Genomic DNA, 12964 nt, shown 5'->3' with positions numbered 1-12964 from the left:
GTTATCTATGATATATATATATATATATATATGCATGCATCTAACATATATATCTAATATATATATATATATATATATAGCTTTTATATGAACATACGCTCAACCGTTAACCGATTTCCATTAAAGGCTGAAGCAAAAACTGCTCGCTGCCGTCTTTCCATGCTGCTGCTAAATAAAAATTAACAAACACCCATATAACTGGGGCCTGGCACGAGACTAACAAACAAAGTCTATGAAAGAGAGACGCGAATAATGTATAAAAAAAATCAAAGTGTGTGCGTTTGTATTCCACACAAGCAAAGTACACTAAAATTAACAAAAAAAAAAAAAAAACACCAGAGAAAAATAAATAATAAAAAAAAAAAAAAGGAACTAGCAACTACAAAAACATCATTTCGTCATGCACACGAACGTTCACGTTTACCGACAAAATCAGAAGAGAGTGAAAAAATTGCCAAGAAACGAAACACACTCATCCGACCCATAAAACATACAAACATACCTCGCATACAGCAATATAATACCGACCGTCGTGTGCTTTTATCTGATATGGAATTTTCGTAGTTGTTTTTGTTGTTACGGTCGCTTGGTCGCTTATTTATTTTATAATTTACAAAGTGAATGAGAGGAAAGAGAGAAGAAAAAAAATGAAAAAGAAACGATTTTTCTGCAATTTTCTTTTTCCTTTTGTTTAAACTGAATTTCTTTTTTTTTCGTTTTTGTTTTTGTTTTTGTTTTTATGCTTTTATCAGACTAGAGGGAGTTTAAGAGAGAGCGTTTACTTATTTGCTTTTTCTTACAACAGAGAGAGAAATAGAGTGAGATAGAGGGAGAAAGAGAGAGAGAGAGCGAGAGAGAGAGAGAGAGAAATAGAGAGCGAGAGGAGTTATAGCGTCAAGTTTTTATTGTTTTCTTAAGATATTAACTTTTCATAATAAATGCATTTCGCAAAGATGGTAAATACGCGATTAAAAAGAGTGGGTAGAGTGCGAGGGGGTATTCTTAAGAAAAAGTGGGTTAGATATTGATAACCGGTTTACGAACTATCAAAAAAATAAATAAAAATAATAACAATAATTAACCGTCATCATGATGGCTGACTATTTACTTTTTCAATAGAACGAATATTTTATAGAGAATTGAGCAGTGAGATGAAGTGCTCTGGAATTTGAATTAAAATACAAACAAAAAAAATTTTTAATTACTTTCAAAATTAATCATGTACATGAATATATCTCAAAGCAATAACTGTATGCAATACAATTTTATACAAATATATTTATGTATTAACTCCGTTTTATCGAGTACATTAGCATATGGAACTCTTTAGAATTCGAGATTCTAAAATAACATATCAATACACACGCAAACACGTATATATGTTTTTAAGAGAGAGAATTTTTAACATTATTAGATGCACAACAGCTAAAGATATATGCACTGAGTTAATTGGAAAGTTCCCTACGGATATCACGGCTTCTTTAATTGATGGCGAAAAGTTGCCCATCTAAAAACTTATGTATGTATACATATATATAATGTATGTGAATGCATGCTTGCATGTATGCATATATATTATGATTATTTTTTATTTTAGGAAATTTCATTATTAGGAAATGTCGAGGGTTGGCTTTCTACATAATAAATAATCAATGCTTTATCTTTTATTATTGTGACGAAATCAGATGTTTAGGGGGGATTAAGAAAATTTTGCTACTAACAAATAAATGTACAAATCGCCTATGCTTTGCAATTGCCAAAAATTCCCGATATATACGGTATGTCAATTAGTGTAAACACTTTTTTAATATACACAGGGGTTATAAAAGGAAAGGCAGTTCGATCATGACATTCGTGGACAATAGTTGAACACCGAAGTTTATGGATGGGAAACGTGAACTCACTTTTCAAATTTTTCATAAATTCCTCGAAATTTCAAAATTCGAATCATTTCTCTTCTTCTTCTTTCTTTCTTTATAACGAGTGATGTTAGGAGGTGATTTTCACTCACTTATGAGCATTTTTCAAATAATTAAAATATTATTTTTCTTGTTCACTTACATTTATGATATATTCAAGCAAGCTCTGTGTAAACATGAAATATTATAACTCGCATTTTTTTTTTTTTTTCTTGAAAATTCAAGATGAAATATTCAAAAAAAGAGTCGTAGGTACCACATGGCAAGATTCCAAAAAAAACCATTTAAAGCAACTTTCTGTCGTGCGTTATAGCGATGTCAACTTTCATATGTGGGGAGAGTGGATGAAATTCTAAAAGGGTAATAAAGAGAAAGCGAAAGGAGAAGAGCAAAGGGAAACACATAAGAATTTGTGAGACGAACTTTCCCAATAGTTTAATTTCGAGTGTAGCTAACGCTTACATTTGCATGCACCGTTATATCTCAGATATGGCGGTAAAGTTTTCCCGCATCAGTTTCTTATTTATGTAATAACTAAATGTTTTTTTTTTTTACTTTCGAAAGGAATTTATTAGATTTAATGTGTGCATCCGCCTGAGTGGCCGAGCAGGCAAGAGTCTCGACTACCAACTCAATGGTCGTGGGTTCAAATCTCAAGTGCGGTAGAGTTTTTAATAAAGCCGAAAGCCTTAGATGCTAGTGATTTAAGACTTTAGTCTTAGAATTTATTCTCTGGCTAAGTTTATAATAATAATAATAATAATAATAGATTTAATGTGCCTGCAGGTTATATTCTACTAAACATTCTATTAGCTTACAAAGAAATTATAATACAGCAGCAGTTGCCTGAAACTGCGCGATTAGGGAATATGTGCTTCGAATATTTCTGCATTATTGCATATGGGCATGTTTTGTACTCTTCCGCATGATTGAAATTAGATTTATTAACATCAGCGATGTTATATATATGTATATAGACATATATAGACACCTTTATGTAAATTTTTGGAGTCAAAGTAAAGCTACGGGCGGGTTGGAGTCAAAGTAAAGCTACGGGCAAAAGTTTATCTAAAAAAAATTTAACTTCATATTTATTCCTCTTGTCAGATGAAATTCAAAAATCCAAGAAATCATTCCATCATCAATGAAATTACGTATGGAAATTTACTATTGGAATACCATCAGCTTCTTATTGTTCTAGTCAAAAATTTACCTTTAGAAGAGGGCGCCCCAAGGCCCCAGTTGATAATTGCAAGAAATTCATATCAACATTATCAATTAAAATATTTACATATATATGTAAGTTTATCGGTTTGTGTAATTACCGCTGTACCTCGTAGACCTATTTCTATTTTGCTTGCCTTTTAGCCATTATATTAGTTAGAATATCGTGTACTGATTTATTAAAGCCTCCGATTCTCTCACTATCTTACGTATTTTTATAACACCTAGCACAAAGCTATGATGGATATAATCAAATCAATGTGGCCCCAATAGGATTTGTCTCTCTTACCCCAAGGGGCAAATGAAAACAGGCGTGCTTGCGACCGTGATAAGATCAGTTTTGTGTACTATGTCTGAAAGTGGTAGTAGAATGTCCACTTTGAAATTTAATTGCAACTTTGTGGACCGATTTAATGTTCAAGGAAAATTATAATGACTACAACTTAAAAGGATCTCATGTGTATCTTTAGATTAACGGCGAGTGATCTAATTTAATGGAAACAGAAATGGACATATTCATTCTTGGCACAAGCAATGTTAAGTTCGCAAACGCCGGAACCGTTTAGAATGGATTCGGACATGTTGCTTCTCCTTTAAATTTTCTTTGTTCACGAATAGGAACACAGTTCTGAAGTTTTTCTTTTAAATGCATTTCTTTGAGATTTGAATATTTCGAAATGCATGGGATTAGATGAATTCCATATTAGTAGTAATATATTATTTTTCTTTTTTTACGTGTATGAAAATACATACAAACATATGTGAGCGTTTATGAATTTATAGATGTAATATATATATATAGTAGAACGCAGGTGCTTATGTGCCAAGCAGAAGCAAATAAACGAAAAACCCGTTTTCATTTTTATATGTATGTAGATACGTGTACGATAATTGATTCATCTTTTTACAGCTTTTTAATGTATATATACATACCTATATATATATGTGTGCGTTTGTAAATTTAACAACATGTATGAAAATTTAATTTTTTATTTAAAGGATGCACAATACATAACGAATGCTTCACGACACCTATCTAGGTAAATTGAAAAAAAGGCAGGAAACCGTTTAAAGGAGAACGATTTTAAAAAAAATTATATATAGCACACTTCGTATTGGGCCTATTTTAAAATCGGATTTGTGGAAATCGTTTAAGAATCAATACATAAACGATAAGGGGCGAACGCGATAATAGCAAGCATTCAATTATTTGTGATTGTTGATGGAACAACGATTTTAGATTAAATTATTTTAAGCAAATTTTACCTTGAAAAATCCTCCTATATGTATGTGTTCTTCTAAATTAAGCAATAAAATATGCCAGTAGAAACATTTAACTACTTTCTAAAGAATATTTCTATTTATGTGTTTTAGTAAGTAATAAGTGACAAGGGTTTATTGAAACCAGATTGTTAATTATTGCATAGCATGAACTAGATTCTTTTAAAACGCCAATCCAAAATTTGATTAAATACTTAGCTATTGTTTAGATTTAACTGCTAAATTAAACTAAATGATATATAAACGTTTTAGTTCAGCATTCATTCAGATTCATTATTTGTACAAAAATCTCCGTGTTCCATCAAATTTGTCTTCCGTAGTTAGTTACTGTTTATTAAGGAAGCAAGTAAATATGTCAAACAAAATTTCCATTATGAGCGATTACATATCAACAACAATAACCGTCGTACAGAATTCGCTTCATTTGCAGTTAAAACAAAATAAATATTTACATTCAGGTATAACAAAAAACATATTTATGTATATGTAAATTTGTTTCGTATGCATGCGAATATACGTATATTCTGTATAGTGTTTTGTTTGCTTAAAATAAGTTGCGCACAAGATTAATCGGGGCCTTTTGCTAAAAATAATAAAACAGTGTGTGTGAGTTATTTACTACTTAGGCTTGCTTATTTGCGTTAAAAACCAATAGCTTTAAGATTTTTTTTTTACGCATATGCTGATAAATTGCAACGAAAATTATTCATGTTAAAAATGCACCTGGGTCTGAATTTTAAGTAACAATATACAAAATGTTGACATTTCTTTTAATATTTTTAAAGAAATACAAAAGAATTTTACATCGTTGGAAAATTCGGTCAAAAGCCATACAAAAATTTTATATTTGCATTTTCGTAGGCATATGTAGAAAACATCCCCGTTTGAAAAATACAAACTTGTAATCATATATTTATTTTCTCGCCTTGAAAACCCTTGAGGTAGAGAAAGACAAACAGTCATAACACGTAACATAATTTTATTTATATTTCTAACAGTGCTATCAAATTTTAATGTAGCGTGAAATCATCCCAAAAAAAAACGCTGCAAAATAATTAAAAATTCATAAACATCAATCTATTCTCTAATTGATTGACTCAGTTAATAATTTATTTAATTTTTTAATTTATTATAGTTTTTCATTTTCAAAACTATGTCTAAAGTTATTAAATATATATATCGTCAATTTGAAATATTTGCTTAAAGACTTCGATTAGTAAAATTTCTGTAAGGCAATAAATTGACATTACTATTCTCGTTCTCATGTAAAAGAAATTTCGTCGCAGTTTGCTTCGTTCGCTAGACGATAAACTCAATCTATTTTCTTAAAAAGAAAAAATAAAAAAAAATAGATATTTTCCGATAATTTTTTTTAGATAAATTTTTTTATATATAAATGATTTATGTATTCCCGTGTTTTTAACTAAATTGTAAAAAAGTAAAAACTATAAAAAGAAAAACAAAAAATTGTGTGGACGAAGAAAAAAGAAAATTTATAGTAAAAACCTTAAAGCTGCTGAATAATTATTTTCGATTAGTGTAAAGGTGTTAGAAAAAGGCACAAAGAATTGGAAAAGGTATTAAAAATAAACTTCCAAAACACATAATAATTAAAGTGCGCAATGTTTAATAGACATTTTTTTATAATTTGTTTTCGCAATTTTCTTGCTGTTTTGTTATTTTTTCTTAAGCTCTCCTAAATATTGGCAGTGAACTCAGCAGGTTGAAAGAGCTTAGCTATAGTTAATATGTACAAAGTAGAATCTTCTTTCTCAATTAACTCTGTATTAACGATTTAAGAGTTTTGACAATTTAAAACTGTCAGAAATATTCAGCAAAGAGGAAAAAAGCAAAAATTTTGAAATTGTCGAAATTTTCATTTGAAGTCTTTATAAAGACATAAACTTTGGTGGGAAACTAATAAACTCCTTTTTTGTAGAAGATTGTGTAAATTATGTAAAAAAATAATTTTAATGTGTTCTTTTTATCTGTGATTTGAATTTTCAAGTAACCTTGAACTTTGGGATACTGTATTGTATGTGTTCTACAGTGCGTGTAAATGTAGTTTCCTACAACATGACATTAAAGTATTTTTCTGGTTTGTGTAGAATTTTGGGCACAATTAAATGAATTTCTTTTCATCATATTTTGTATTTCTCTGCACATTCTATAAAAAGGTAAAGAAATGCAAATATTTCACCAGTTTATTGACAATATGTGTAAATATGATCAAAGAAACGACAAAAAGAATGAAATTAAGTTTTGCTCAATAAGTGTTAAGAATGAAGGTAAACAATAGGCTAAAAGATAAATCAGTGAAAAGTTAAAAGAAGTGGAAAAATTTTACCCGAAAAGTAAATCGATGCCTTTTTTTTAAATAGTTTTCTTGCAAGGCAACACTAAAGCAATAATGTAAAGGAGGAAGTAAGTAGACCGAAGAAAATTATTAAAGATAGGGTGAAAAGGAAAAGTGAAAAGTAGTTTACAAGTTATACCTAATAAATAAATATAATTTTCAAACGTAAACAAATCCTTGAAAGTTACTGATGATGAGGTAAACGACAAATATAAAATTAAGATGCATTTCATTTTAGGTCGTTATATTTTTTAGTCGTTTTTCATTTAGGTCGTTATTTTAATATATATATATATGCATATATGTATAAAACATGCATTTATATGTATATATATTATATTTTCTTGTCAAGATAAATAATTTTTGTCTTTTATATTTGTTATCTGCTGATGGTTGACATTAAAACAAATCTGCCCTACAGAGAGAAGAAAGCGCATATTGCAAAATATTGCAAACAAAAATTAAACAAGAAAAACTTGAACAAGGTTAAGTGACGTTTACGCTATCGTTGTATAGCGTATATTTGTGTTACATCTAAAAAAAAAAACTGAAGAAAAATATATATATTATATATATATATACATATGTATATTTTTTATAATTGATGTATAATTAAAACGGTATATAAGTAAATGTAAGCGAATCAGTCAATGAAATTTATATTATTGTTTATTTCTATTTTATAATGGGATAGGATTTAGCTGCGTTCCCCAACCTTGACAGAAAACAACGAGAGAGCTTTAATTTTCCAAGAGAATCGATTACCACTACTGATGTAATTGCTACATACCATACCAACGTAAAAATTTGTCTTAATCATCAGAATTTTGGTTTTCATTGAATAATCGGAAAAACGGTTTTGTATTATTTTGCGGGACATTTTCTTTGGTTGACTGGTTTAGTTCCGACAAATTTTGATCTAATTTAATATTGTTCTAATAATGGATTCTGACGAAGATTCATTTGAAATGGATAATGTGGATTCAGGTAATGTGTCATCGGGCGACGATGGTGATGATGATTTTGCCATGGAAGTTGATATCCCATCATCACATGAACGCCAGACCGAAACGGAAGAATATCAGTATGAAGTTTTAACTACAGAAGAAATTGTACAACATCAACGTGAAATCATTGATGAAGTTAATAACGTTTTAAAGGTAAGTTTACATACTCGTAAGCAAAAATATTTTTTTTCACGCTTATAATAAAAAATTAAGCAAACAAAGCGACATAATCGACTTCATCCCTCTTTGAAATTATCTTTTCAATTGTCAACAAGAGCAACGCACATGTAGGGTGTTATCGTTGGAAAATGTCCTCCAAAATTGAAGGTTAAATTGAAGCTTTAGGACGCTTCTCTACTATTGATTGTAAAAATTTACTCTGATTACCTATTTCCTCCTGTTTTTCAATTGTTTAACAAACGCATTTAAATTTTGTCATGCTCGGAGCCAACGTCTGTGATGTAATGAAAAGTCTTTTATCGTGTTATGCATTGCTATTCTATTTCCAAGGCCACGAAAATGAAGGTTTGAAGCGAATTAGATTCGGATGTGAAAGATTGGCCCCATACACACGCCCACAAAAGATGAAAAGTTAAAAAAAAAATCGTATAATAAGATTTGTCTCTTGTTCTGAAATTGCGTATAAAAAAAGTATGCTTTAAAACTGGTTCGATTTACATGCCCGCCATATATATATATATATATATATATATATGTAAACTTGTTATAGTTGTCGTATTTATAATTAAAGTGTTGGGTACTTTAAATTTGCTCGAAGGGAATAGGAAAACAATTTTCGTACTTTTATTCTTTTTGATCAGTTATATCTATGTATATATATATATATATATTTCGTTTAAAATTTTTTCTTTCAATTGTTTAGCTGTCATCGACCATAACACGCATACTATTAAACCATTTCAAATGGGACAAAGAAAAACTTTTGGAAAAATATTTTGATGGCAACACGGAGGAATTTTTCAAATGTGCTCATGTAATAAATCCATTCAACAAACCCTCCAATGCCAATCGGCAAAAGGTATTTAATGAAAAGTGAAATACGATATTTTTTAACAGCTTAGATTATACTTTGAAACTTTTTAAAGAATTCCAAGAATCACCCTGCTGAAGAATGTGAAATTTGTTTCTCCCATCTGTCCTCAGACGTAAGTTTTATTAATGCTTTTTCTAATGTAATATATAAATATATCCAAGTAATTATAACTTTCAATTGTAGTCAATGACTGGCCTAGAGTGCGGCCATCGATTTTGCTTAACCTGTTGGCGTGAATATTTAACAACGAAAATTGTTACTGAAGGATTGGGTCAGTCGATATCGTGTGCCGCTCACGGATGTGATATTTTAGTGGATGATGTTACTGTTACAAAATTGGTGCATGATCCTCGTGTTCGTATAAAGTATCAACAATTGATTACTAATAGTTTTGTCGAATGCAATCAATTATTGCGTTGGTGCCCGTCCGTTGATTGCACTTATGCCATTAAAGTAGCTCATGTCGAGTCGCGCCCGGTGCGATGCAAGTGCGGCCATGAGTTTTGTTTCGTTTGCGGCGAAAATTGGCACGATCCCGTTAAATGTCGTTGGTTAAAGAAGTGGATTAAAAAATGTGATGATGATTCAGAGACTAGTAATTGGATAGCAGCTAATACCAAAGAATGTCCCAAATGTAATGTGACAATCGAAAAAGACGGCGGCTGCAATCATATGGTGTGTAAAAACCAAAATTGTAAACATGATTTTTGTTGGGTGTGTTTGGGCTCGTGGGAACCGCACGGTTCATCGTGGTACAATTGTAACCGATACGACGAGGATGAAGCCAAAGCAGCTAGGGATGCCCAAGAGAAATTACGTTCTTCGTTGGCAAGGTGAGTTCTCCCTACTTTAGTTTCGTATTTGTGAAGAAGAAAACCATTTCATTGATTTTTCTTTGTTTTTCTTTTCGTTTTTTTTTTTAGATATCTCCATTATTATAATCGTTACATGAATCATATGCAATCATTAAAATTTGAAAATAAATTGTATGCTTCAGTCAAACATAAAATGGAGGAAATGCAACAGCACAATATGTCATGGATTGAAGTAAGTAAAACGAAACAAGAGAATTCTGAGACTATACATTACATTTTTACAAAAAATGGATTTAAAAAGTTACTCTAGTTAGTTAACCCTGACTACTTTCATAAATCCAATGGATTAAAGGCCGAACAGATTTTGGCGATTATGGGTTAAATAAATATTACCGTAATTTCGTTCTAAACTGTCTGTATTTTTTACCGGGATGAACATATAGAGACGTTAAGTAAGTTTGCACTGTTTTTTTTTTTTTTAATAGAGAAGACTCTGACTGTAGAGCTATTCCATTTGATAACACAATCCTACACGTTTACGCAACAGTAAAAGTTATCTTAACAAAGTGTAACTATAACGGTTTTCTTGAACGTTGAATAGCTCAGGTTATGGGTTAAAAAAAAAAAAAAACGGCCATTGCAGTATGTGTGCGAGTGCTTCTGGATAATTCGAAAGAAAACATTGTCGAACAATGTGATGATATTTGAAATGCAAATAAACATGCTACAAACTGGACGTATAAACTAAACTGGTTACTCTTCCACCTTTTTTTTTGTTTTTGAGATCAGCTGAGTGTGCATATTACTAGGTGTTCTAACAATGCGAAATTATCTATCACGGAAAATGCTGCCAGCAACAACCAATGGCAAAACTGATGATTTTTAAATATGATTAATCAAACTCCTCGTCGAGGAAAATTTATAATCATCAGACATGACTTCTTCGTCTAGGCCGATTATCTATCGCCTACTCAACCGGAAAGTCTTTCATTTTTATAACTGCATTCCAAAAGCAATATACAATAGATATGGTTTCTATACAAAATTCACATTTTGCTTGATAAGTAAGACAAGTGAAGTAATGGCTACCAGCTCTACGAGCAAATATTTTGTATAAAAGTTCTCTTGTTGTGTTGTTTTTTTTCCTCACACATTCGATTTTACTAAAAAGTAGGCGACAATTTGTTCGAACTCCACGAAAGAATACGATTTTCTTTCTCAACTATGTTGACAAGGATTTATTTTAATTTTTACAAATTGTTTGTTTTCACAGGTGCAGTTTCTGAAAAAAGCCGTAGATATATTATGCCAATGCCGTCAAACTCTTATGTACACGTATGTGTTTGCTTACTATTTAAAAAAGAACAACCAATCGATGATATTTGAGGATAATCAAAAAGATTTAGAATCTGCAACAGAGAAGTTATCCGAATATTTGGAACGGGATATAACATCAGAGAACTTGGCCGATATAAAACAAAAAGTTCAAGATAAATATCGGTAAGTGAAAGGTTTAAAGCACCAATGCATAAATGTTTTCTTTACAAGAACGTAAAATATATAAAAGTTCCCTTAAAGGTATTGCGAAAAACGTCGTAAAGTTCTATTGGATCATGTGCATGAGGGCTATGAAAAGGATTGGTGGGAGTATCTAGAATGACCAGAGTCTTGGTTAACACAATAAAATATAAATAACGAAAAACAAAAAAAATTAAATTCCCTTTGTTCGTTTAAGTTTCTCCTACATCCGTACTACTTATATATACACACATATATACATATATAAATATATGTATATATATATATATATATAAATAAATATATGTATATAAATAAATATTTATATGATATATATTATTATATAATATATGTATACATATATATATATATATATATATATATATATAAATAAATATATGTATATTAAAAACCAGAAATCCAATTTAAGAGAAAGATTCGCTAATAATTGAAAAAGACAAAATGATATCAAAATCAATTCGCATCCCATTTTGGTTCCTCCCTTTCAAGGAAAAGCAAAACAAAAGAGCAAAATAATAATAGTAATAATAATAAAGAAAAAATGAAAAAAAAAAAAAAACTACAAATTTAAACAATAGGTGGAATCGAACGTAAGCAAACGGGGCTCGTCGATAATCATGATAATAATGAATAATAACACAATAGACATAGCGTTACGTAATTATGAAAATAAAAAGAAAAAAAAGCAAAAAAAAAAAAAAATTAAAAAATAAACAACTACCCAAACAACCAACAACTATAACGTCTTTCAAATTTTAATAAAAAAATATGTTTAAGGTAACACAAGCAAAAAAAGATGGAGAAAAATGAAAATATGAATAATGGAATTTAGGAGCAAATATCGAATGTTATTAACAACCTAGTCTACAAGACTTGGTTTTATGAAAATCAAGTCCATATGTGTTGTGAGGAGAGGGTAAAATTGTGTTTTAATTTTTAATCTCGGTTTTGATTAACTAATTATTTGAAAATGCTATCAGATATTTACTCTATCAACAACGGGCAAGATGAGGAAGAGATTATGAGATTAACATGAGGAGATAAAAATATGCTTTCGTAAACGATTTATTGAAATTATGTTTTCATGTATTTTTCATTTCAAAACAAAGTGTCCGTTCCCTTCGTTTTGCTAATTATTTAAATTTATTTTATTTATTTATTTATTTATTATTTTTTTTTTAATCTTGAAAACTTGTTCGCAAAGAGTGGAGTAGAGCTTATTTTTTGAATTCATTTCCACCAAAAATTAAATTAAACTGATCTCCAACACATATTCCCAAATGTTATTACAAACCGAACTAACATCATTAGAATGTCTCCTATCTCATGAGTGCCGGAAGTATAGAACTAAAATTTGTTATGATTTGTTGTTAAGCTGGCGCAAATGTGGAACAATTCATGTCACTTTTAGTTGAGAATTAGAAAAACAAAAAAAAAAAAACGGCCAAAAAAAAACTTTTTTTAAAAATATTGATTTTTTATTTGGCTTAAGTGAATTATAAAGAAACAAAAAAAAAAAAAATAAATAAATAAAAAGAGGAAGATAAAAGAATAACAAAACGTATAGACATCATATACTTAACAATTTTTTAACTTAATCGTCAAGATTTACGTATAAAGATTTAAATTTAAATTCAAATTCTGAACGTAGAGTGCTTGCGCACGACTCCTTTTTTCTTTTTTTTTATTCAGATTTCAAATCTCTCCTATTGTTTTATTTTCGATTTTGTTTAAGAATTTAGAAATTTCTCTTTAGTCCATAAGTCCTT

At 29.8% G+C, this 12964-nt stretch overlaps 1 protein-coding gene across 2 annotated transcripts; it reads left to right on the top strand.

Annotated features, from left to right (window-relative positions):
- Positions 1-5699: 5699 nt before the first annotated feature.
- Positions 5700-11463, top strand: LOC119645352 (E3 ubiquitin-protein ligase ariadne-1). 2 transcript variants are annotated; one of them, XM_038045517.1, is made up of 8 exons: positions 5700-6001; positions 7475-7940; positions 8671-8826; positions 8894-8953; positions 9025-9674; positions 9765-9888; positions 10930-11156; positions 11235-11463. In XM_038045517.1, exons 2-8 carry the CDS (start codon positions 7722-7724, stop codon positions 11314-11316), a joined length of 1518 nt encoding a protein of 505 aa, XP_037901445.1. In that variant the 5' UTR covers positions 5700-6001; positions 7475-7721; the 3' UTR covers positions 11317-11463. The 2 variants fall into 2 exon arrangements, with proteins under 2 accessions (XP_037901445.1, XP_037901452.1); XM_038045524.1 differs by lacking the exon at positions 5700-6001 and adding an exon at positions 6062-6601.
- The last annotated feature ends 1501 nt before the right edge of the window (positions 11464-12964 follow it).

This window comes from Glossina fuscipes, unplaced genomic scaffold, assembly GCF_014805625.2.
Source record: "Glossina fuscipes isolate IAEA_lab_2018 unplaced genomic scaffold, Yale_Gfus_2 0, whole genome shotgun sequence".
In the NCBI taxonomy this organism is placed as follows: Eukaryota; Metazoa; Arthropoda; class Insecta; order Diptera; family Glossinidae; genus Glossina; species Glossina fuscipes.
The sequence above is the reverse complement of the archived record's forward strand: the minus strand, read 5'-3'. Positions and strand labels throughout refer to the sequence as shown.

Coding starts and splice junctions, on each gene's coding strand:
- LOC119645352 (XM_038045517.1), top strand. CDS start 7,722: ATGGATTCTGACGAAGATTCATTTGAAATGGATAATGTGGATTCAGGT. Junction 9,889..10,929: donor ACAATATGTCATGGATTGAA/GTAAGTAAAACG, acceptor TTGTTTTCACAG/GTGCAGTTTCTGAAAAAAGC. Junction 11,157..11,234: donor AAAGTTCAAGATAAATATCG/GTAAGTGAAAGG, acceptor GTTCCCTTAAAG/GTATTGCGAAAAACGTCGTA.